The sequence below is a fragment of the Calidris pugnax genome, unplaced genomic scaffold (assembly GCF_001431845.1).
Source record: "Calidris pugnax isolate Ruff unplaced genomic scaffold, ASM143184v1 scaffold219, whole genome shotgun sequence".
NCBI classification, from domain to species: domain Eukaryota; kingdom Metazoa; phylum Chordata; class Aves; order Charadriiformes; family Scolopacidae; genus Calidris; species Calidris pugnax.
In genome coordinates, this window is record NW_015094507.1 from 5,162,230 (window position 1) to 5,187,750 (window position 25,521).

At 40.5% G+C, this 25,521-nt stretch overlaps 2 protein-coding genes across 8 annotated transcripts in view; both read right to left on the minus strand.

The window, feature by feature from the left end:
* FAM26F (family with sequence similarity 26 member F) lies at positions 1-11,143 on the minus strand. Of its 2 annotated transcripts, XM_014964409.1 has the most exons (4): positions 10,747-11,143; positions 9,815-9,937; positions 2,655-3,349; positions 1-590 (listed from the first exon to the last, which is right to left on the minus strand). In XM_014964409.1, the coding sequence occupies exons 3-4, from the start codon at positions 3,192-3,194 to the stop codon at positions 174-176; spliced, it is 957 nt and encodes a 318-aa protein (XP_014819895.1). In that variant the 5' UTR covers positions 3,195-3,349; positions 9,815-9,937; positions 10,747-11,143; the 3' UTR covers positions 1-173. The 2 variants fall into 2 exon arrangements, with proteins under 2 accessions (XP_014819895.1, XP_014819896.1); XM_014964410.1 differs by lacking the exons at positions 9,815-9,937; positions 10,747-11,143 and adding an exon at positions 5,738-5,993.
* A 2,486-nt stretch (positions 11,144-13,629) lies between these two features.
* Positions 13,630-25,521, minus strand: part of DSE (dermatan sulfate epimerase) — a 33,333-nt gene continuing 21,441 nt past the window's right edge. For all 6 annotated transcript variants that reach the window (XM_014964767.1, XM_014964766.1, XM_014964768.1 and 3 more), the window contains 4 exons: positions 23,618-23,871; positions 20,327-20,566; positions 18,683-18,890; positions 13,630-16,650 (listed from right to left, as the gene is read on the minus strand). In XM_014964767.1, the coding sequence (XP_014820253.1) occupies positions 14,889-16,650; positions 18,683-18,890; positions 20,327-20,566; positions 23,618-23,871 (2,464 nt within the window). In that variant the 3' untranslated portion in view covers positions 13,630-14,888. The remainder of the gene's footprint in view (positions 16,651-18,682; positions 18,891-20,326; positions 20,567-23,617; positions 23,872-25,521) is intronic.

A 25,521-nucleotide genomic window follows, 5' to 3' on the forward strand; every position in this document is an offset into this window, starting at 1 on the left:
TTTAAATGTACTTAAGCAAAATTAATAAAGTGTATTTAAAAAAAAATCTGCTGACAGTTACAACTGTCAACTTTTACATACAATTTGCGTAGATTTCAATAAGAGCACAGAATGAGATTCTTCTTATATCAGTAGGGTTAAAAGACAGCCAGCATTGCAGAAGATTTTCTGCATTAAAGCCCTGCTTCGATTGTATCTGCTTCATCCACGAATCCTAAAACAGGGAGATTCTGATCTCTTCTCTCAAGTCTGATGCCGCTGCCTCTGTTTGTGTTAACGTACTTGTGTATCATGCTGTAATACTGCTCTTGTGAACTGAGGCTATACATGACTGAAATCTTCCACCAGTCTTCACGGCTGGGAGTGTAAAACGGTACTGGGTCAGTGGCTTCAAAAAAGCATTTCATATTTATTTCTGCCAGCCTGGTTGCGTGCTCTTTAGCCTTGGTCTCAAAGAGCTCCTGTTCCTTTTTTAAGTAAATTTTCCAGAACTTGAACTGAAGATAGCTGACTGGGGAGCAACAGCGGTTCACACATGTTAAAATCAGTGCCATGGTCGCGATGATGACTATCAGGAACCATCCTATCAGCTTGGAAAAGAGATAGATGGGTTAGCAGTGGTTTTGCATGGTCATATGTAGAAGTCTAGAATTTAACATTCAAGCAGACATGAAAATTGTAAGCGAAGACACCCTGTAGTGCCTGGTACAGTCTGGTCACTGAGGAAAGAGAGGATCCCATGCACACAATTCAGCCAGCCTTACAGAGCTTAGAATCATAGGATGGTTTGGGTTGGAAGGGACCTTTAAAGGCAATCTAGTCCATCACCCCTGCAATGAGCAGAGACAACTTCAACTAGATCAGGCTGCTCCGAGCCCTGTCCAACGTGATCTTGAATGTTTCTAGGGATGGGGCATCTACCACCTCTCTGTGAAACCTGTTCCTGTGTCTCACCGCACTCAGCCTCTTCACCCCTGAGATGATCTTCTTTGGTTGAGGGTGAATACCCAAAAAAGAAAAGTTGAAGTTCTTTTCTCAACTATATCCAGTTTCTTAACTTTAAAAGCAAGGCACAGACCAGCAGTTTCTGCAGTTGTGGTCAGATTTACAGTAGTACCGAGCGTGCAGGATTGCCCTGTCCACCTCTGGTGTTGTGAATTAGACCTCCTGCTGACTGTGTTTTATCTGCTCTTGGAAAGTATTATCTCCTCTCCTTGATGTCTGAGCCTGAAAAAAAATAGCCAGTTGCAACAGCACACAGGCAAAGTCGTACTCTGCAGGTTTTATAGGCAGGACACAGGTTTGACTACTGAATATGGGAATTCATTCTTGGTTTATATACAATTTTAACCTAGATAAGTCTCAGATGGTCCACCTAAAGTGAGTGTCCTAGTAGAAGCTGATCCTTCCAGTACCTAGTGGTACTTTGCTGGAAGCTCCAGGCAAAGGTCTCAGAGAGTCCCCTTTCACCTCAGGCTGATTTTTTTTCAAGTGAAAAACACAGACTGCTAAAGAAAAATGAACTTTTGTTCCTTTTGATTCTTAATTTTGTTGACAGTAGATCAGATATTAAAAATAATGGTCAGTAATAAAAAGTATGTCACACTTTATCTCTTTTTGTTTGACTGGTTTCTTTCTTTTAGATTTGATAGCAGTATCAGTAAGAATCAGCCTTCCTTGATTTTCCTCTTTCTTACCCTATCTGAATTAAATAGTATAGAGTTTGCCTCTTTTCAGCCTTTTTCTTGGAGGAGAAGCATGCTAAATATTTAACAAATGTAAACAGTTTTTTTGTTTTAATAAGCATTTGTACTGAAAAGGAACTTATAAAAATCCAAGTAATTATAATCTTTTATAAAATTAACTCCACTAACTAGCCTTCATGTTTTCCTGAGAAAGAGTGGTAAAACCTGATTTTTCTACGAGTTAAGAGTAGAGTTTTTTCTATGAGTTAAGACGACAACCACACAAACCCAGACACAAAACTGGAGTGCTGCCAAGATTTGGGGGTTTTGTTTCACTCCAAACAAAAAAATCCACCCACAAGTGCTATTTTTTTGATCATGCATTTTGCCTTCAGCACAAGAACACTTGAACAAGACAGATACATATTTGAACTATTCTTCTAGAACACAAGTGTGAAATTATTAATAGGTTCAAGTGTTGAGATTCGTAGTCAAACAAGCTGTCCTTATTTGTTTCACTTTCCAGTTCTCTATTGCAAGAAGACATCAGCTTCCTCTCTATTTGTAACCTCAGCTTCCCCTCAGCTAATGCATAATTACAAAAGTTTGGAGTATTGAGAGGGGTCGAAGTGGAAAAAGAGAAGCGCTTGCACCATGCTTAAGTTAAACGAGAAGAAAACTTGCCGTGAAGCCCTGGTCTTGAGGCTGGTTCCCCTCCCAGCTTTGAAAGAGATTTTGTAAATGGCAGTGCCAAGCAATTGCCGTGCCAACAAACAAACCCCGAAAATAGCACAGATACACACTTATTACCTTTCTGTTAGTGGGATGGCTTTTTTGCTCGTTGTCTGCTTTTAGTAATTCTATAGCGTGAGAAAGAAGAACGGTTTATAGTCCCCAGCAGGCTCCACTACACACTGAGCAGCCAGGGTTGAAGCCCGTAGGGTGGAGAGAAGAGCAGCGAGGCTTTACCTGGGACTGTGCCTGAAGGCTGGGAAATTCAGTGGAGAAGTTTGTTTTCTGTAGTATCCTCTCATCACAGGGTATTCTGACCAGCGCCTCGTGGCACTTCTCGTCTTTGCCTTTACACATGAGGTTCTTTATCAGGCTAGTCCCGCTGGCCGCACACTCGTAGAAGCTGGCTGTGAGCAGGGCCACCGCGATCCAGGTGAGAGGGGCCACCAAGGTTCTGGCTGTCACCGGCAGCAGCAGGAAGCAGCATTGGGTGCCGGTCCTCCAGGAGCTGCAGCTGCAGCGCTTCTCCTGAGGGCAGCTGCCTGTCAGCAGGCGCCACATCTTGGCGTTCACCATGTAGCCAAAGAGAAAGAGGATGAAGGCAGGCACTAGGAGGAAGACGGAGCCATACAGAAGGTTCCCAGAGTTGCAGGGACACTTGAACACCACAGATGAGAAGATCTGCTCGCTGGCAGCCGTCAGCAGGGACACGATGCCGTAACCCACAGCGGTCTGGTGGCGGAGGCAGAAGTCTATCACCCCACGTAACTTATTCATTTTCTGCCTCTCCTTACTTTGAGGAGGGTGAAATCTCAGTCAGAAAAGGAAAAGGCAAAGGCAAACGTCCTGAAGCTCCCAAAGCCTAGAGAACCTCTCAGAGCTTTCACTTTCTGTTGGTGGTGGTGATGCAGTGAGGCATAGAAGCAGCTCTCCTTAGAGGAAACAGAAGAACACAGGCTCACTGCACAGCATCAAGGGCAAGTGGAGACCACAGCGGAAACCCACCCCAGTACTTAACGTCAAAATAACAAACATCTATCTTTGCTTCCGTAGAAGCAGTTTGTATTTGTCCACCCAGGCATTGTAACTAGCAATGGCTTAAACCTCATCATCGTTTCAGTGAAGCTTTTCAGTGAGGCAACAGCTTCAAAGCATGAGTAAAACGTGAGAAAACCACCCAGGACTGTGTACATTTTTTTATCCTGCCTTATTATTAGCAATACAATATGGCTACTTCTCTTATGGAAGAAGATTCAATTATAATCATGTTAACTTTTCAAGCAAATCAATCAATCTTTTTCAAGTAGTTAGAACAAATTAGCCAGTGCACACACAACACTGAAGCTCCAGCTACCAGAGTACCATTTGCCAGGAACCAGACTTTGGACTCCCTCCTCCAGAGCAGGTAGTGACAGCTTTGTAGCCCAGAAGAAAACCCCACCACTAAACCAACAGAAACTAAGCAGATGGCATGAAATGGAAAAATGATGGAAAAGGCTTGCACAATAAAAACAGTACCTGGAAGGAACTGAGCTGCCTATGAAAAAAATCGCTCCCAGAGCCCACAGGTTTCATTCACACCCTGAGGGAGCTCAACCAAGCTCCTAGCTAAGGTTTGTCTAGTCTAAATCTAGATGAGACGAACTGGCACTCAGAATTAAGGAAGTTGAAGCTTTGCTGTTTGTTCATAGCCATGTAACTGAACCTCTCTGAGGCAGTGCAGTGATTTGCTGTTGTCACATGCTTGGTGACACCCAGATGTGCATCCAGCCGGGGAGCTGGTGGTCACTACCATCTTTTCTGCCACAACCACTTATCTGGGATTTTAGGGTCAAAATTCACCTGCCTCTTGCATGAACCAGGAGCCCTCTGGCCTCACTGGGTACCTCAGCAATATGAATTCATCCTGATCAGATTTAAACTGATGTAATTTATACTGCACTGATTCTTCCTGGCCATTATTATGGTGGGGAGGTTAACCACAAAGCCATAGTCCCACACCAGGCTCGGGCAAACATTGCTGCCAGCTGGGCCAGCCTGCTTTTGGTACTGACTACTTCAGGCAAGACAGCAAGGTGTGACGCTGCCTGTGTCACTCTGTGCCATACCTGGGGCTGCAGGAACCGCGCACGGTGGAAACACAAGGACTTGTCAAAACTCTGTGAGAACCAAAATTACTTTCAACGAGCTTTGAGGGTCATTTAAACCTTCCAAAGTGCCCTTGCTGCTCTCTGGGGCTTGCACCAAATGTGCCATGCTCAGCACCAAGCTGCTGCTGCGGAGGAGAGCATGCCTCTAACTGAAACACTTGCCTTGGTTTGGAGAAGACTTTGCTTTGTTATTATGCAGCAGCATAATATAAGGCATGAAAAAGGATGCAAAACCAGCAAGAGTGAATCAGATTGGAGGTTGAGTTAATCTGCTCACCTCTTGGTTACAGGAGACAGCTGAGGAGGAGCACAGGGACAAGGGAAAGCAAGCTCAGGAACACACACCCCACGACTGCATTTCAGGGATTGCCTTTGCATCTAACACCTGTTGAGGTATTTCTCCTAAATTTGTCTGGTTTCAATTTTAACCTATGCAGACTTTTTAACATCCAAAACATTGTATAGCAAGTGTGCTTAACCTTCATTCAAACCTGACACCACCCCCAAGCTCTGGAAGAGAAAAAGATGAAACAGCAGATCCCTACCTGGTGTCTCCTTTAGCTCTTCATCTTGTACATCTTCATCATAGCCCCCTCTTTTCCAGGTTGAGGAGCCCCTAATATATTTAATCAGTCCTTGTCTGATCTATACCTTTGTATACTTTTTTTTAATCCATGTTACCACCTGAACCATTCTCTAGGATTCAGGTATCATTTTTCACAAGGGGAAATGGGGAATATATCAGATTTGCAGTATATTGAAGGTACAGCTGAAGCACAGTTTGCTGCAACAGCATACTGACATGACTTTGTTTTCTCTTTCCTTATACTAATTTCTAGAATTTTAACTACTCTTTGATCATCTGCGAAGCACTGAGCTGATCTTTTAGCAAGCTGTATATGATAATAAAGAAATCTCAGTCCTGAGGCATAATCTCAGTCAGCTCAGGGTCTATCTGTGTATGTACGAAGGCAGGATTTCATTTCACTCTGAACACCAATTCCTCTACACTGAATTTAACCTGCCATTTTGCTTTCTGGTCAGGCAGTTTAAGAAACTATATCTGCAGTTCTTTAGAGCAGAGGTTTGTTTTTATCTATCCAAAATAACTTCATATTATTGGCAAATATTGTTGCCTTGATTCTTCCTTAGAGGCAATGGTTAGCTTACCTTGAAATCAGAACTCACCATGTCTGAAGAAGTATTAGCAGATAGACGTTGGGATGGCAGAAATAACAGAAGCAAGGTGAAATCACGGCAAAGGCACCTCGTTAGGGCACCAAGGACATGGGCTGCCTCTGAGAACTACTGGTTTAGCAAGGGATCTTAGTGGCCACAGCAGGTCTCTGGAGCAGATAACAACCACAAAGGGGGAAGACTACAGCCAAGAAACCCTGCTACTTCACTTTCTGAGCCTAATTTTAGCAGCGTTTTATTTATCTGCAATAAAATATGATTTCAGGAACAAGCTTCCTGGGAAAAAGGGAAGGGAGCTCTGTGGATTAACCCTCCCCTCCAAGCAAACCTGTTTTCACTAAATACTGGCAGAAAGAGGTGGGAAGAGGGAGGAGAGACCACCCTGGTTGGAGAGCAGGGGAGCAGCTGTGCTGGGAGCCAAGCATGGCTCAGGGATGGCCCGGGTGAGCCGGGCTGGCAGGCAGCCTCGGGAGCCGGGGGCTGAAGGGGGTCCCGGAGCCAGAGGGGCAGGGGAGTGCAGAACCTTTGGCATCCTCTCCACCTCACAGCATTGTTCTCCCAGGGCAGCTCCCTCTCGCCCTCTGAATTAACACTTGTGTCACCACAGCAGTCATAAAGCATTAACCGGGAAGCGTTCAGAAAAAAAGCTTTCTGTTAAAAGAATCCAGAATTCCAATTTAATGGTTGTTTTTGCATTGATTTGCATTAAATTTCATGCCTTCCAAGGGGGATGAAAACAATGTCAGAATGAAGAAGATAGACACTCGAACGAAGAAGATAGACATTCTTAGAATGAAATGATTATTTTTGTAATTTGAAACGTCTTTCCATTTTGAAATATACTTTGTTAAAATGAAGTGGTCAGCTGAAAACAAATTGACTTGTTTAATATTTTATCAAGCTTCTCCTTGATGTTTTAATTTCTGCCCTTTTGTTTGCAGCTGAATGAATGTCAAATATTTTCTGGGTGGGAAAGCTGTAGTCTAATTAGTTTTTATGGTTGTATCAAATGCATAACACTGGTCTTTAATGCAGTGTGTGTATGTGCGTGCTGGTACATATTTGGGGGGCTTTGCTAGTACATACTGAGTAGATTCTGTACTCATGTTCATAAGTCCTTACAATAGGTTACTTATTTTTTTTGCTGAGACATTTGCTATTTGTTTACAATAGCAAAAGACTGGCTTTGTTTTTCAACTCATCATCTCTTTTTAGCTACTCCAATCAAGGCCTATCCTGTCCCAAATTCCTGACATTAGTCTTATCGAGCTCAACTTCCTCTTCAAGCTATTAATCTAAAATTTTGTACATCCACGGATGTAATAAAAAAGAGCACCTCAGCACTGGTTTTCTCTTTGTAACAAATGGACTTGCTTTTTCAAGTGAAAGATTTGTAAGCTGCATTTTTCAGTGCCCGGTTCAGAAAGACATATGGAAAAGTCTTTTTTTTTCCTAGGAAAATTCTAGTAACGACTTTTTTCTGGTTTCAGGTGAAATTAATGCTTAACTAGTGGGGGTCTTGTCCACAAGCAGATCTGCACCTACCCTCCAGGTGGACTGACCTCCCCTGGAGGCCCATTACCCCAGTTTGTGAAACCGAGGAAGTTATTCTGACTTTACGGTTGAACCAGTCTTCTTACATGTTTGTGAAGTGTCACACAGCTCAGTGGCACCACATAAATCATTCATAGTAGTAATACTTAGCAGAGCAGCAGCCTGAGAAGTAGCACAGTGACTGGACATGCACAGCTTACAAGCATTTGTGTACATTATACTGCTATTTTAAGGCATTACATTTATTAGCAGTTTTTGGCTGAAAGTGAATTTTAGTGGGTAGGAAGGAACCAAGTCTGCAAAAGCAAGTGTAGCTCTTAAGGGTGCTCTGAGGGGTAAGTTCTGGTACTATTGCTATTATTTATTGCTGCTCTTTTAACACTAGAGGTCCACTATAGGTCTCATTTCTGGATGGGGAGGGTCCTGTAACCTAGTCCAAGTGTCCTACAGCACCCAGCAGTGTGAGGGCTTTACTGTTTGATTTACACTCATCTACAATCTGTAAGTGCCATAAACAAGTGTACAATTCTTTAAGCGTTGGTTGTGGATTAAGTGAAAAATATTTGATGAGTGTATAAGAAAACATATAATATTTACATAGGACTAGAAGGGTAGACACTGTCAGGTTTTATGTCGAAATTAAGGAGCCTTAGTGAGGTAGATTACAGAGTTAACTCATCTGTAATCATCCTAGTAGTCAACTAGTCAGTTCTAAGAAAACAAAGCCCAGTCTTTTTCATTTACTGTGGAGAATGAAATGCCATAAAATAATTTTGCAAATTTCAGTACATTAAACCCAGAATATTTCTATACTCTTATCGTGAATGTTTTCTATTCCATGTTAATGCCATTACATTTTGCTGTCTGGAATTGTTGCAAAGCTGAGATTTCATTCTGTTCCACTCTGTGTGTGGCCTAACGCTGTCTGACCATAGGCCACAAAATAACCTCTGTACTTTTTCATTCAATTAATCCTTCTTCCTCATCTCAAACTTTAACTAGTTCTCCAGTTCATGGCAGTACACCTCTTTCCCCCATCTCCAGTTTCCCATCCCAGGCTCCTTTGCTCTCCAAATTTTACTTAAAGAATTATTTTCTATCAGTAAGGCATTGCAAGAGCTGACACTATCACTTTTAAAGCCGCCCACATGCGGCGATCTTAGTTATGCCAATAAGTTCACAGCCCTCTCTGGGCAAAATCAGGTGAGCATTTTAAGAATAAATAAAGGAAACCTAATGAATCTTCTTGTGAAGGGATGCCAGTCATTTCTTCTTAGTAAGTTTAAAAGACAGGCAAACCAATCATCCATATGGAAGAAACTGCTCAAAATTATTAATACAATTAGTGAAAAGTGAAAAGTGAAATTAGTGAAAAGACATTTATAGGAACAGCTACTGTTTCTAACACACCCCTTGAGGAAGATAACTTCACCAGGAAGCACTGCTTTTGACAAAGGAAACGATGGGTGACTACACACCAAATTTTTCAACCCCTCTCTCAGCGAACAGCCTACACGATATACTAGACATAGCATCTAATTAAAATTTAGCATACATCCCTCTGTCTAACATAAACATTTATCCACTCTTCATTCAGCAATGATGACCACATGGGAGGTCTAGAAACGGTCTCAGTCTCCTGTAACTTGAATTTTGTCTTTACAGAACTGAGAAATTCCTGGCTTCTGGTCCTCAACCTCACTTGCTCATATAGTTTTTCTAATCGATCTCATTCCTTACCTGCAGAATATCCAAGCTGTTTCAGTTTGCCACAAATGTACAAGCTGTGTCAGGCTCCATGGTGGCTACCTCTGGCTCGTACCTCTGGCTGAGCTCTATTACGCTCAGCAGCACGTGTGTGTGCACTTTCAGCACCCGACTTTTATATGCAGTGAGTCCTGCTGTCAGCCTGTCCTGACGTTTGGGAGAATCTATGACATTGTAACTGGCAGGGAAAATAGTCTTCTTGTTGTTTTGGTTTGGATTTTTTTGTTTGTTTGTTAGTTTTGGTTTATTTTTTTTTTTCTAATAAGATATGATTCAAAAGGAAAGGATAATAGATAGGACATAAATGATGAAAGCAAAGCAGTTAAGATGTTGCTAAGGAAGGAAAGACCTTTGGCAATGACAGAAAACAAGGATGCTCTATCAGCCTGTCGATAACAAAAAGACAGGAGGAACCTAACTGGGGAAAACTGGGGCTTTCTGTTAAAACTGCAAGGTTGCTTGTTGTTACAAAGTGTTGAAAATAAAAGTATGTGTCCTTTAGGTGAATGTAGCTCATTATAATGTGAAAACCACACCTCCAAATCTTAAGCTAGGAGCCTGCTAGATGAGGCTCCTACTGACTAAGCCTGCCAAGTAATTTTTGAATGTACGATTGAGTATGAAGTGAGAATGCAAGTAGCGAATAGGAGCTTATTGTGAAATTATGAGCTGCCAATGATAAGTACAGTATGCCAATTTTAGACTTTTGTAAAATGAAAAAAAGCTTACTATGTATAATCCAAGGTGCGCTGGCTTTGTGGAGCTTCCACCTGGCACCCATCTCCATGCAAACATGAAATAAATATCTTGACTCTGTGTGTGGATTGGCTCTTTGCATACCAGGTAAAGGACCTAGATTTGGGACAACGTAAGGGAAAGCATTCGCAGTTGCCTATATTTATGTTAGCAGTAACTTTCTAAGTCTCTGGGTCTACTCTTACTTATTCTGTAATGCTCAAATAATCCATCATAAGTTTCATTTTATTTGCAAGGCATTTGTGGCTGTAAGCACTTTTAAGCACTGTTGAACAACTTCTATATCCCTCTTCTTTACACAAAGGCAGAGTTATTTAAGTGCCCTCCCAGAGACTCTGGTCCTCTACCCATTTTCCCATTGCTAGCAATCTGCAGGTAGAAACTTCATTAGGCACACAAGATTGTGTTTTACCAGAGTTTACCACTTCTGCCGTGAGAACCAGATCCTCCATACAGTTTATTGGAGGAATGTCCTACAGAGCCTTGAGCCCTCTGAGAGTAAAATAGATGACATTTTAAGCCTAATCCATTGCATACTGTTGATCACCCACTGGGGAAATGAGATCTCATTATTGACAACGGGTCAATCACAGTCACCTTCATTACCTGACAAACAATAAATGAAAGAATACAATTACTCTACTCAATCGAAACAATGGTTACGCTGCATAAAAAAGACAAGCATGAGAGAAATGAATATAGTTCTAGACTATAATTATAAATTATCATTTACTATAACTGCTTTAGCACCTTTACTAGGCCATGAAGCAACTTGGCCTTCCTTACCGTGTCCTGAAGAGCTCAGCTTCGCATCCTTAGGATAGGCCTGTTCTTTAGGGAGAAAAAGAAATGCATTTGCTGATCACCAACTCTCTCTTGCCACAGGCTGAACTAATCTGACTTACTCTTGCAGCAGTGTGGCAATCCAGGGAAGTTTCCACGCTCCATCCTCCTCAAGTTTTCTTCATTGGCATTTCCTGTAGGCAGATCCAATGAGCTCGTCTTTCCCAATGTTTCTTCCTTGAAAGGGTCTTGGGCTTTATTATTTATTTTTTTTTTCCAAGGTTGAAGCTGCTTAGAAAACAGACTATGTGCTGGTGACAGTATGGATTTATCCAACAATGGATTTCACAGGCCTGGAGTCAACTGCCAAGAAAGGACAGAAAATAACACCTTGGCTTTGTTACCTGAGTCTGACTTACCAGCTTGAAATTACTCTACTGAATTTTAATAGAGTAGCCAGAGCAAAGGGGCTAGACAAAGGTATGTTTGAACCCAACTAAGACTTTTGCAGACCAAACAAATGAGAATGTAATATCCCAGTGCAGAAATACAGCTATTTTCCAAACACTATATACTTTCAAACACTAAGAAAAAACTTTTCATTAGTGGAAAATGCATAGGCCAACAGAATAATTTGATGTATTTCAGACATATAATCCTTCAGAATAAGCTTTGATCTTACAAGTTTTAAGAAATGAGGTAATGTGCTCCATTCCCTTTGCTTCCTTTAGTCACAATGATGTATATAATAACATACGTAGCCAATTTTCATCTGGACTCAAAAAATCATTAAAAAATCTGAGAATCAGATTCCACCCTCAAGCATACACATGGTGAATTCCCATTCACTTAGTTCAGAATACAGTGAACTAACTTTAAACTAATTTAGACTGCAGCCCTGAAATGAAGCATGGATGACTGAACATCAGCTATTGAAGACAAGTTGAGTGAAGTTGGCAGGGTCTCAGATGAACACAGGAACCCATGCACATACATCCAGTTGTAGAATACCCATATTTTCCTGTGGCCAGAGAGGAAGAAAATTAAAATATTTAGAAACCAAAAAGGAGCAGAACAAGAATAGGAGCAGAGGCAGGTGCCAGAAACACTTCGGTGTTGTGAATCCATTTAAAATAGGGAGTGAAAGATAACCAATCCAGATGAAACTAGTGCTGAGTGCCTCTGCTGTGGACACAGAGCTCACTGAGGCTGCTTCTCTTTTGCACTTCAGAAGAAGAACACAGAGGCGAGGACAGCATCCTCTCTTGTATCAGCAAGTGTTGAGGAACACTAACCTTCTCCAGCCCTCCCACCAGCCAGCAGGGCTGTCTGGGCCAATCCCATTTGCTTGCTCTTCCCCATTGCAGCATCTCCTGGTAAGGCAAGGGCAGCCCAGATCTCTCAGTGTGTGCTGCCACCTGAGGGCTTGAACTGCTTCTTCATTGTGACACAGACACTTCTGCCCAACAGCCTGAGTTGCTGGTTACAGAAGGCATGGAGCCATCTGTTCTTCCATTTGCTTCACATTCCATAAAAAAAAAAAAATGATCTTTGATAAGGAATGAGAGGGACAAAAAGAATGGCAGTGAAAAATGGAGACAAAACTTACACAAACATTGGAGATGGAGTTTTAAAATTATCTGACCTAAAAAAGAATAAGTAAGAAACTATCAAGATTCTTTTTGTATCCAAAATATATTCTCAACACGATTATGACTTCATCACTAGTTGAAGCAAACTTTAGGCGCCCTATCTGAATCAAAGTTACATCTGTGTCAGTGAAATTCAGAGTGGCCGGTAATTACAGTCATACGCAGGTAACTCATAAATCTTTAACAGAAAAATACCAGATACAAACCAAGCACAGGCTGGAAAACCCTTAGATTCCCACTTCATGCTGAAATGGGTCTGGTCTCCCATTCAGAAGGACAGACTGGTACATTTCATTTCCCTTCAATCCACCATCACATGTACACTATTCATTTGAATGCTGCTCTGCTTTAAAAGCTGCTTTAAGATCTGCCTGTGAGCATAGTCAGCTCTTGCAACCACCTTTTTCCCTTTCCATTGCTAGAACGGTGCAGAAAAGCGTAGTGGAAATGAGAGCTAATGTGCACGACCATACCTTACTTTCTAATCTCTGTAATTCTGCAGTTTCATTTGGCAGCTACACAAATCCCATACTAGAATTCAGACACCACACTAAAAAGCTGACCAAAAAATGCAGGTTTTTCTCCAAAGCCTTCTAGACTATAGGTTGGCTTTCTGTAGTTGATTCTTCAAAGCAACAGCAAATTGACATAGGGTAAATATACACAGACATGAAATAAATAAAAATATTTGTACAAACTCCACTGTTGACGTTAGTCTCATAAAGGCTAAAAGCTACCACAGCTCCTTATTTTCCTGAAGGTTCATAGGTCCACAAAGGGGACACGGAGACACAAGAACAGATTATTTGCTTATAAGGCATAACAATTCCCTGAATTACCCTAGGGCAATTTTATGGCACCGGCTCCCAGTGGAGGGATGTGCTGGGCCATACAACTAAACCGCAACAGTTTTTGCACCTTGATTTTTCAGTGTTTCGTGGCCAATAATAGTATCACATAATATTGAAAACCTAACCAACAGTGTCTTTGAAACTCTGAAAGTAACTGGAATCCTAAATCTCTGCTCAGACTAAATGTACCAAATTTCATTGGATAAACTCTGGCATTGGAGACTGGAGTAGGTCTTATGTGTGTGAATACCCTGTTCAGTACTGGCTCAGTAGCTGGAACCTAGTGAAAATATTCTGATCTGTTCACTGAAGATGTTTAGACAAGGAAAGCTCATCACATTTCAACACATTAACTAGCAGAAGGCTTAACAACAGCAACGTAGATGATGAGTGTAAGGAAGAGGAAACAGGTGTTTGTGGTTTGAACAAAGGGCTGATGAGCACCATTACTGTAATTATCAGGAAAACTATTTTAATCGAAGAAAAACAACTTTTCCACAGAGACAATGATAATATTTTTATTTAGCAAATGTACTGGAAGAATTGTTTTTCTGTAAAGACATACAGATATGCCCCAATTCCATAGAGCTTCTCTCAAATAGCTATGATTTTTTGAAATCAGTTTAATGAACACAAGGGGATATACGTGGAGACGTCAAACTTATTTTTGTCATAAACCACATGATTCCATTTACCACTAATCCCCAAATAATTGACCCGGGGCCACCAAGAGCTTGCAGAACCCTTGCTGGTGCTTTATAGAGAACAGGCTGTTCACACAATTTTAACTGTTCTCTGTTTCTAGCCATGTGAACAGAAAAAAGACATTAAATACTTCCTTAATACCTCTTGTTCCATACTTGCAATTGCTGAGGTTACCACAGGATCACTTTGGTTATTTTGTTTGTATTTTTATAAATGTGTATGGAAGGGCTGTGATCTAGGACATTATTTCCCAACTAAGTCATGCTTCAAACTATAGAAAACTTTTATGAAACACTGCATTGTAAAACTGAGAACAGACCCCACAGCATTCATCCTTCTACAGTCTACACTTGACTGAAAGACAAAGGTGGTTTTTTTCCTGAGAATTGTGTTACTTTGAGTTAGTCCTGCATTTGCCTTCTGCCATTGCCAACTAGGCATTGTGCCTTTCACTTGGCAAGTACTGACGTGATTCCCATTTCCCACCATGCCAGATTGTAAAGCATGGAAGAGATGACATGATGTAAGGGTCTGCAATAATTATATGGGACTGTCCCACATTGAAGCATTCTTTGGTTTGGCAGAGAGAAATGAAGTCTACTGCTAAGATCTGCCCTGCATACTCGTGTTTGAATGTCCTTTTCTTAAGAGAATGTCCAGAGACATCCATAGCAGCCTGAAATGAAAACTCACTAAATGCAAACCCAATTCTGTATAAAAAAGAAAGCCCTTAGAAACAAATCTATTAAGAGGGCTCTTCTCACCAAAAAATTAATTACAACTTTACATTACTGAACTCTGATGAACAAAGCATAACATTCCCTCAGATGTGAGGCCCAACTCAAAACACAAAAGAGGAGTACTTATTAAGTACTTAGTTTTCCAAGATATTCATTGCTTGCCCTATTCTTCTATCCCTTCTGGTCTGAAACCAATCTTACCCCAGCTGTTTTTGGAATGTTTCAGAAAAAAAAGAGAAACTTTGGCCCTATTAGGGTTAATGCTTTTGCATAGACGTATATGACCATAAACTGGTCAACTAGTATTGGTCTTCTGCTAACATTGTGACTGAGAACAGGAAGAATACAGCCACAATAATATACAGCTGTCTACTAAAAGTATTGCATACAGACATCTTTGGCCATGCAGTCTTTTGGCCTTCTGAAAATACGTGAGCTGCATTGCTAACATGACAAAAAAAATAGCAATGTTGAGAATTAGAAAGAGGCGAGTATAAGAAGCTGATATTGATGGGGAGCTACTTCGAGCAGTCGTCCCCATCTGTGCCAGCCCTGATCGGCTTTTGATTGACACCCCAGTTTTGTGCTTCACATAAGTGATATCTGCAAAATCCAGAAGATCTTTCATTTCCTCGTCTTCATCAACAGGCAACTCTTTTTGTGCTTGAGTCTGTGCCTTTTGTCGCACTTTTCTTTCATTTACCTCAATTTGTGCAAAAATGTCAGGAACAGCATCAACAAATTTGTAGCCTTTGGCTACCTTTCTGTTTTTCTTTGCTCTGCCGTGCTGCTGCTGCTGCCTCTGTGAGATTGCAAATATCCTGTCAATGGCCTCCTCTGTCTGTCTCTTATCCGAAAACCTCAGCAGGCGCTCAGCAGTCTTCCTAAAGCTAGCCGTGTTGCGTACACGAGACAAGATCTGCTTCTCAAGCTGCTGGAAAACGGGCTTAAAATGCTGCAGGTTCCTCTCCACGATCCCTACGTAGTCCTTCACTTCTGGCACCGCGGAGCTCCTAATGGCAGATGCTCGGTCAAAGACAATTTTCTGGCGGTCTGCAATAACCTGTGCAAAGGGAGAGCGGGACCCATCCTCAGCAGGCCACAGGTACACGGCGTAGGCGTGCTCACTGGTGGTAATGAAAACATCCAGCTGGGGAGAATCTCCACGGACGGTGAAGCTCTGCACGTCGACGGAGGGCCCAATGAAAAGGTAAATGGCCCTCGTGACGGGGTGCCGCAGGAGAGTCGTTACATTCACGTAGTTTGTTCCATTGTACGGGTAGCCCCGGGGATACATCCTTGAGGTGATGGTAGCTTTCTCGCTGTGGCCAGTGTCATCCATCCAGTACATCTTATATATCCCATCACGGTGCCTAATAAAGGCCCCATGGACATCATCTACAACTGTTTCTTCAAAAGGCACATCCACATTGTGGAAGAAACTGGTTGCTGCCTCCAGGGGGCTGTCATCCTCTAGATGGATTTGGTCCACGAGCAAGAGAAGCTGCGGATGGAGGAGTATGAGGTTTCTTTGCAATTTTCTCAGTTTCAGTTTAGGATTGTATGCACCGACTCCTTCTCCCCTGATAAAAACCACCCCACTTCTCTCCATGGCGGCAACCACTCGTCCCTGACAGTCACCAGCCAAGTCATGTTTATATTTAAGCCACTTTGAAGAACAGTCTTCTGTAATCTGCCCTTCCCATGGGGAGAAGCAGCTCTTGGACACGGCAGGGGAAAACATCAACACATTATTAAAAAAAGTATATTTTGGCCCATACAGAGCTTCTGTTATGAAAGGTACGCCATTGGGAGCAAAAGTAAAGGAGTTCTGGTCCGGGTGTTCGTGGCCAGCATTAAAGTTCCTCCACCCCTTGATCCACTCTTTGTACTTGTTCTTATGAACAATATCATATATTGCACGTCCTCCCAACTTTCCTGACTTGAAGGAAAGGAAAGGCCTGTTGATTTCAGCTGGCAAAGCACTTCCATAGGTTACCACTCCCCAGTCCTCAAAGTAATGCAGCTTAGGAACCCCGTAGTCTGGTGGAGGTATGGAGCCCAAACTTGCATCATACCTGCCATAAAGATGAGAAAAAAGGGTTTAAAAATCACTTGACTGATTCCATTAGCAGCACCTGTATAAAACTCAAAAACCAATTCAATATTTACATCAAGGAGCAAACTAACACCATAAAGCCCACGCGTACACTTCCCAAGTGAACTAATCATACACTTGTAATGATATTTATCATACTAATACCTATATAAATTTGTTGTGTGGTTTCTATAGAATAATAGCTGAAAGCATCTGCTCTATGTTTAAAGCAAGCAATCCTTCTGCAATCAAAAAATGGGAGTATCACTAATCTCAAACTAGCCACGTTTTGTCTTACATCATGAAGCTCCTACTGACTGCAATACAAATCTTTTTTAAAGGCACATTAGGACCAGGCTGTGGACACTGTCTATTTTGCACTAGACATCAACATTTGCACCTGCTTATTGACTACTTAACCAAGAGAAGCAGCGTATCTGTTTCCCCAAACTGATTATAGAAGTCTGTAATCTCCGAACAGAATTATCAATAAACTAAAAATTAACAAGAAGGCCTTTTAAAGGATAATTTTTTTTATGATTTAAATCACTTAGTGGATGTTAGTTTCCTTTTCCAACTAGGCTGAAGAAAAATTTGCATAGCATTCTTGTATAAATTGCACTATGTAAGACATTTGGTTTAAAAAGAGGTCTTAATTTCCGAAAAGGTTATAATGCTTAGAATTTTTGTTTTCTTTGATGTACGGGAATTGAAACAAAACAAAACAAACAAAAAATCCAATCATGGAAAACAAAACCTAACCTTCTGGTATTTTTTTTAAGCACCAAAATAAACATAACCATCATTAAGCCCAGTAATATTTCTGTTAGATGTTCTCATCAGATTTGTTCTCTACAGCTAACCAGGAGCCTCTGTCAGGCCCTAAACAATTGCAGCTCATGTCCTGCATTTGGCTTTGGGAGTTTCAGTGCCCACTGGGAGCCTGCTGTGTATCCAGTGGTCCTTCACAAAGATTCCCCTAAAAGCAGACCTCGTCCCTGAGACTCCAACTCAAGTGGACATGCTCCTCACAAGAGCAACACTCCAGCACAGGGAAAAAGCAACTGTTGGAATATTCAGATTTTTTTTTTTCTTTTACTCAGATGCTCTTTAAAAATCTCTTTCCCTTTGACATCAAAAAGGATTTTTTAAGTGTAAATTCCCAAGATTTCCATGGAGGTGCAGGAGAAACGAATGATGGCTTGGGGTTGTAGAGGAGAGATTCTGTATTTTTCAAGTAATAAGATGAAGGGTGCTTGGAGCCTAATAAGCATACATTCTAACGTGCATATCATAAATGCAAATCAACATATATTCAACAATATTTTTCTTCTAAGAGAGAGAAATAGAGCTACGCTGACTCTTCAAAAATGTACTTATTCTCTCTACAGACTGAGGGAATTTATACGTTTATCTAAAGCCTCCTGGGTCTTTTCATTTCTTACCTTTAGAAGATTGACATACAAGTTAGCAGAGCTGTAAATTACATGGACAACATGGATCTAGTAATCTATCGTGATATTTTTTCACAGCATTACTTGCAAATTAGTGTGCAAAACCAACAAAAAGTAGCCTTACTGCTTGTATTACTTTAGCTTATGTTACTACTTATAGCTTTTAAAAGAAAACTATGCTTTAAATATTCCCTTAGTTAATCAGTAAAGAACAAAACAGGATTAAAACCCATTAGAATAGACGAAATAAACTGAAGAATACATGCAGGCAAATTTTCAGTCCTTTTGAACCACTCGTATTCTATAAAAGCAATAGGCAATGGAAGCAAAACACAAAAGCACATGTAGGACAAGACCAAGGTGTTCTCTGTAGAAACACAGGAACACACACTGTGCATCTATGCCAAGTGAAGAAGTTTTTCTGAGTCTAAAAGCTCTCTGGGTCACACACGGCCAGCTTGATCTCTGCTTCTACAGTACAGATCTAAAGATAACGAATTATCACTAAGAGCAAACAGCTGTCAGATTCATTTTGAGCCCACTCATTCCCTTTCATACCAGAGAAATTCAGTGTGGAGAGTGCACCACCTCTGCCCTTTGGATGGTGTCCCCGGGCCCTCCACCACTCGGTTCCTTCTGATCTGCTCCGCCAACCAGTTCCCACTGCCGTTGCGCATGACAAATTTGTCAAGAAACACCAGCTGGCTCTCCGGCCCATAGAACCAGTTATAGTTGGAATCCGCAATGGCCACAGTTCTCTGAAACCCTTGGGAAAACGTTAAAAGGAATGTAAGAAAGAACAAATAAACGTACAAAGATGCAATTGTAGAGCATGACGGTGAAGCCAACCAGTATAAACAGACACAAACAGAAACAGCCTTTTCAGATGTTTATAGACCTACTTGTAAATGAGCCATAAACAGGTTACACAGGAGCTGTTTCCTTCTGCTGTAGCTGACTTGAATACTCACCTTTCTTCTTCAGCCATGAGCTACACACAAAGTACTACAAAAAAATATATGAGACAGTGTCCCATCCACTTCCTCTCCTTACTCAGATCTGGTAACTTTCTCTTTACAGCTTTCACTTTTCCTATGTCAATCCAAATACTCTACAGCAAGAAAACAGAGGTTCCCCCAAGGAAAAAAAAAAACAAAACAAAACAGCTTCATCCTGAAACATCTTGCATGAGTTCACTTTGCTCTTAGGAACCTCTCTCCCCAGTAGATGCCTGAGGCCTCACATGGAGTCAGGGCAACTCCTTACACGCCTGTGCTGGCACGCCAAAGCTCCGCTCAACCCCCCTCACATACACAGCTAGATCTGGGTTCTTATTGCTAATAAAGTTATCACTGCCTTTTCAATCAAGAATTTGAACAATAACAGTTCCTAATGAATTGTCCTGCAAATAATCAACAAGAAACCATCACTGAAAAGTCGCAAGGCTGCCTGAAACTAAATCTCTTCTGAAAGCTCGAAGGGGTCAGCAATATTTATTAACTTGTAATGGGTTTTGTATTTGTACATCTCCATCTTTTAGTCACAACTATCAAATCAGAGTTACTAAAACACACTGTGAGAGACCAGAGAGATCCAGCAAAAGAACAGAAATACTACCCGTGCACAGAGAAACCTATCGTTTGAGTCAATTACATTTTCCATATGAAAAATATTTTAATAAAAATGGTATAGAAATCTATTTCAATGTTTTGTGGAAAACTGGTGATCATATAAAACTTTCCTATACTTTGTTGATGGTCTTACCCTGGCTTCATAATTTTCTATTCCTTTCACCTAGTGTTTTAGCATGGTAATATTTGGCAAAGGAAAAAATCAGTAAGAAACTTGAAGAGTATTATTTTCAAAGAGAGAATCCCAGAAATAGGTCTGTTTCAAACTCTGAAAACCAGAAATCAAATTCTGAACCCCTGCTTTTTCTCCCAAGTGATGCTCCTATTTTTGACCGGTTTTAAAAACCAGAGTTTAATAAACAATGATCTTTAATTGTTGTTTAAATGATCTTTAAGCAGTGATAAACAAGGATGTCCCTATTTCAATGGATGATGAAAGTAAAATCCAAGGAAAGGGTTATTTTAAAAAAAAACAAGTGCAATGTTATTTAAAAATGTCCTATTTCAAGTATGGAATTTACTGCTGCTTCAAGAATTAGAAGATTCATCTTCATTCACTCAAATGACCTACCTGGCAGGACAGTCCTGTACATAAATGCAAAGTGCTGCTTGAGCCAGGGGTGGCTGAAGTGATTGATATCAAAGTGCCTTTGGACAAGAAACATGTACTGAAACAGCGACCTGGTCGTGTAGCTGCCATAAGCCACCCCTTCATAGAGGGAGCCATCTGTGACCTCCTGCAGCAGGACTACTGACTTCTCCATGATGGCCAACACTTGCTTGGTCCACAAGTAAGCTTCCTGAAGGTAGCCTGAAAGAAAAAGATGTTGGTGAATCTAATTAAAAAATTACACCACCATAGGTCACAGTTTATGTCATCTGTACTTCCATAGTGGGATCCTTTACAGGAAGGAATCTGGAGCTCTAACATACAACCTAGCACTGCAGCGTCCCTGTAGTTCTAGGGTGAAAAATAAAATGCTATATTTAAACGTAGGAAAGCAAGGTCATGTGAGCAGGGAAAATCTATCAAACGCCTTTTGCTAATGATATGGGATTATGCTTTCCATCTCAAAGGAAAAATTTCCTTACTGCATTCAGGACATGCAGAAAGGGAAAAGCCATGCCAAGACTATCGTATTTCAAATTAAAGCCATATGAAAACAAACTCACAGTCCCCACTAGAGGGTTCCAATAATGCAAATACTCTAATCAGTCATTTTTCACTGGCATGATCATCAGCATACTAAGGAGATCCTCAGAGTTTAAAAATACATAGAACTTCACATTTTAGCTGCAGTTAGCTGATATTCTACTAATACACACTCTATTTTAAGACATGCTCTGTTCTACTTACGTTTTCATTTTATTGTACAACCTACGGGGTTATCCAAACAGAAGTTATTTTGGAAAAGTTTTGCATGGTTAATTCCAAATGCAGATTCCTTAGCTCCAGAATAAAATTAATCTTCCAACTAGGTTAAGTTTCAGCCTCCACATACATAAGCCCTAGACAGTTACATTTCTCCTGAAGAAAATACTTTACTATTTTGGTCTGCTCTATACAAATCAAGAGCTGGGAAAAGGTTGTGAGAAGACCTTCTCAGGGCTTGTCTGCCTTCACCAAGGAACAAGCACAAGCACGAGAGCCTCAGCACTGCACTTATGCATTGCAGGAGGCAGCGTGTGGATCCAGCAGAGGAAAGGCTACATGCCTTCTCTTATTTTCTTTTGGATTCACTGGAAAGAGAGGTAGGACTAAAGAGAGACCAACTGCCTTGTGCTTCTATATGACAACTTAGTTATAGGACAACTCAGCTCACAGTGTCTGGACACAGGTTTAACCAAACTCATTTCCACCACACAGCAGAGCTCAGCTCCTGCACATCACACCCCATTAGGTGGTGAAGTGGTGCCTGCTGGATGAAGTGCACATGCCAGGCTAAGCCAGTACGAGCTACCTTCAATCCTGCTACCAAGACTGTTCCATGTCATTCCCACAATTACTGTATTTATGCTCAGCAGAATGACACGCAATTCAGACCTCCTGCTAGTCAAGGCTGCCAAATCCTGCGCAGTTAACAGAGAAAAAACCAATTGCAACGTCTAAGAAGTTAAACAGACAGCCTGAATCTTACATGGTATTTCTATCCACTGGCTGAAGAGATAAATACGATGGGGAAGTCCTGAGCAAGAGGGGCAGGTGGTGCTACTTCTGCTTACTTTAGTCACAGCTAACGACACTACTCCATTACTCTGATGGAGTTGACAGCACAGTGGTCTGTTTGAATAAAATCCCAAATGCTTCCACCCTTGTTTTCTCTTGTGACATTAATAGCCACAATAGCTAGCTTTTGACTACTGCACTAGCGAGAATGCTATTTTCCACGATTCATCACAGAGTATTTACCATTGTAACTCATATATTTTGTTTATGCTCATATATTATGTCTATGCTATGACCCTCTACATGTAGTATATTAAAAGAATAATAATACATTAGAATAAAAAAGTAACAGACTCAACCCACTGCCAGGCTGCACAACAAAACAGAACAAATCTCACCTAAAGTTAGCAGTATCTATATCAAATTAGGCCTTACTCAATTGTGGGCCTAGAATTAATTTCTATTAGTTTCGTTTTTGAGTGCTATGACAATGTTTACATGCTTTTAAGCTGGCTATTTAGTCTCTGCATGCTTCAATAGCTGAATAGTGTTTGCAATTATTAGTTGAAATTTAAACCTTTTGGAAGAAAGGTCTACACTCGGATACACTGTTTCTAATTTCTATACGTCCAATACAGGGAGAATTGTCTGTTTACTCCTTTTCTCCCTTTTTTCCCCCCCCCCTCAGAAAAAGCCTTTCATCTTGGAAGAATTTTTAAGAAGCTTTTTTGTTTTAAATTTTAGACCAAAAGAAAAGTTTGTTTTAAAAAAACTGAAATTTATATGAAGTTGCTCTATATTGAAAACAACAGAATTTTCATTGAGAAATATAGAGTCTGGATATTTTGACCTATTTGTATTTGAAATATCAGCATAATTTTTCAAATTGCTCAAGTGTTGCTGAATTTGCCTTTTTTTTTTTCTTAAAAAACACAACCAACTATCAACCTTTGGCGAAAGGAATATTGCTCAGCTTTAGATGTGATGTTACCATTGCTTGGCACAAAGCATAATTATGGTCTATATTCTAACAAAAAGCAGGGTCATCTCACAAACTGCCAGCTTTCTGCAACAACAGAGGATTGGGGAAGCTGTTGTGGGGTGCAAGGACATAGTTCAGAGGAAAAAAGGTAAAGCCCTGCTCATCTCCATAGGAAAGGATGCTGGAAGGAAATATCCTGACCTGTGGCCTTGGGTGGATAAAGTTACACCTTCGCAGTACTCTCAGGGAGACAGAAGCCTCAGATGAAATTCCAGATTATCCTGTTGTCTAGTTCCCAGCTCCGAGCACGGGGTGTTTCTGACTCTGACCTTCTCAATGTATTGTGTAAGGAGACCATGTGCATTGCTCTTTACTGATAATCTACCCCGAAAGACCCTGTCTGCAAATCTGGGCAGGACAGACTATACACAAGGGGATTTTTAATTATTATAGCTCAGTAAGAATTTCAGAATCACTTAGATGATAACTGAACTTACATACATAGGTCTATATGGCACATACGTTATACCTTGTATATCTGCTCACAGACTTTTGTTCTATTCAGTAAATTAAATTTTTCTAAGCAGCAAAAGAGCAAACCCAGTACTGCTGTACTCCCAGCAGCATTTCTATCAGTACCATAACTTTGCTGCACACATGGCTGATTAAGTTGATACACTTCAGAAAAAACATTCCTATGGTTTAGCACATACCTTGATTCATCAGAACCAGGCTTCCAGCCAGCAGGGCCACACAGTTGGTAGGCTGGTGGTTGTGGAGGTACTGGAAGCCCCATCCACGTCTGTATGATGTTTCGTACATATATCCCGAGGCATTGGCAATTACCTCAAGAAATCTCTCCTGTTGAGTCTTGCTAAGATAGCTGTACAAGAAGTCATACGCAGTGGCAAAACCAACCAAGGAGTGAGCAAGAGGGACCTCGTCCCATGGGGCATCCTTCACTAGCCTGTCAATAAAGAAAGATGCCAATTAATTGAGTTTCACCTACTTATTTTTCTCCATTACTGTAATGTGAGGTGTATACAACTTAACGTCTCTGAAGCTAGACAATTCATGCTGAATTTTAAAACAGTAGTAAGCTGCTTAACAGGTCGCCGAGAGCATTTTTTTCTTTCCTAAGTATGGACAATGTTAACCTTTAAACTCATTAATTTTATTAGAAATATTAAGTTGTTAAATATTAAACCAGTGCCCGTGATACTCTGTTTTGCTAGGAGAAAAAGATATGCAGAATATTGATTTTACAGAAATAGAATCTATTTTTCTGAAGAAAGATTCATATAATTTTTGTCAGAAAGTGTAATTCCACAGTTTACATTCTTCCAAAAACCTGTAACAACCTTTTCCAAAGGAGCCAAATGTTGATAAATTCCTGAATGGTGGCTATGGGAGTGAAGTTGTCTTTAAAGAACATATAATAAAATAACTCACTATGCTTTTTCTTCATTTCCCAAATGCATTCAAGGATAGAAGTAGAGATGATGAAATTTACTTTCATGACTACAGTTCAAATTGACATACTTAATAGCCCCCACACACCCACCCCCAGTGTTTAGCATAAAACAGAGGTTAAATGATGCCACTACTAAAAATTATTTTCTAGGAACTACCTGCTTGTACTCAATGATTACACTCAACTTAGCAAAACAGTAAATTTGTATCAAGAAAAGTCATAATTGAGGTGGAGGTAGCGTAGGACAAACATTTCTCTTAAATCAAGCATATATTGTATACCAAAGACTTCGCTTTTGCAGTACTGACAGTAGAGGCCATGGTTCTACAGAAAAGGAAATGTGAAGGAATACACAGTGAAAAAAAATGTTTGATAAACTGAACAATCATCAGTTGCTTTCATGGTTGTTCTCTGTTTCTTTGCAGAAAGAAATTGTAAATTGTTGTTTAAAAGTTTAAATTGTTGAGATGATCTTAAATGGGATTTGTCAGTGGAACTGACTTATTGTCACTTTCATTGTTAAGATGTATACTAACTTTATGTTTGGTTTCGAATGCAATACTGCATCAAATTCTTTAGTATAAGAGTGTGTATTTGTCTCTGCGGCACCACTTGTGATAACTTAGAAAACACTCTTCTACATAGGAAGTGCTAAATCAATCGGTTATGACTATAGGTTGCTGGTTTCTTAATCAAAAAAAGACCACAAAGTAATTTTGTCATAACTTCCCTCAAATTGCATTTCTGTATAGTAAGTCTTGTATAGAATTTAACAGAGGAGATGCACACAAGTAATACAGAAAATTAAAGATGATAATTTAAAGACCCTCATTTATAAACATATATAACCAGAGTCAACATCTGCTCTTAAAACGAAGCTCTATTGAAGTAATAACTCTATAGCTGATATAAATCAGTGCACCTCCATTAACTGAATTTCAATGGAGCCAAGCAATGTACACCAAACAATGTGGAACATGATTCACGAGAAGAATGGTCAAGTGGCAAGCATTAAATGCTTTTTGTATCTAAATTGCACTCTCATTTTTCAAATGGATCTCCAGTGTCAGATTTGGTAAACAGCCTGGCTGATAAACCATGGGAAAGCCTGCTACCATAGGCTTGCACTAAAAATAATATGTG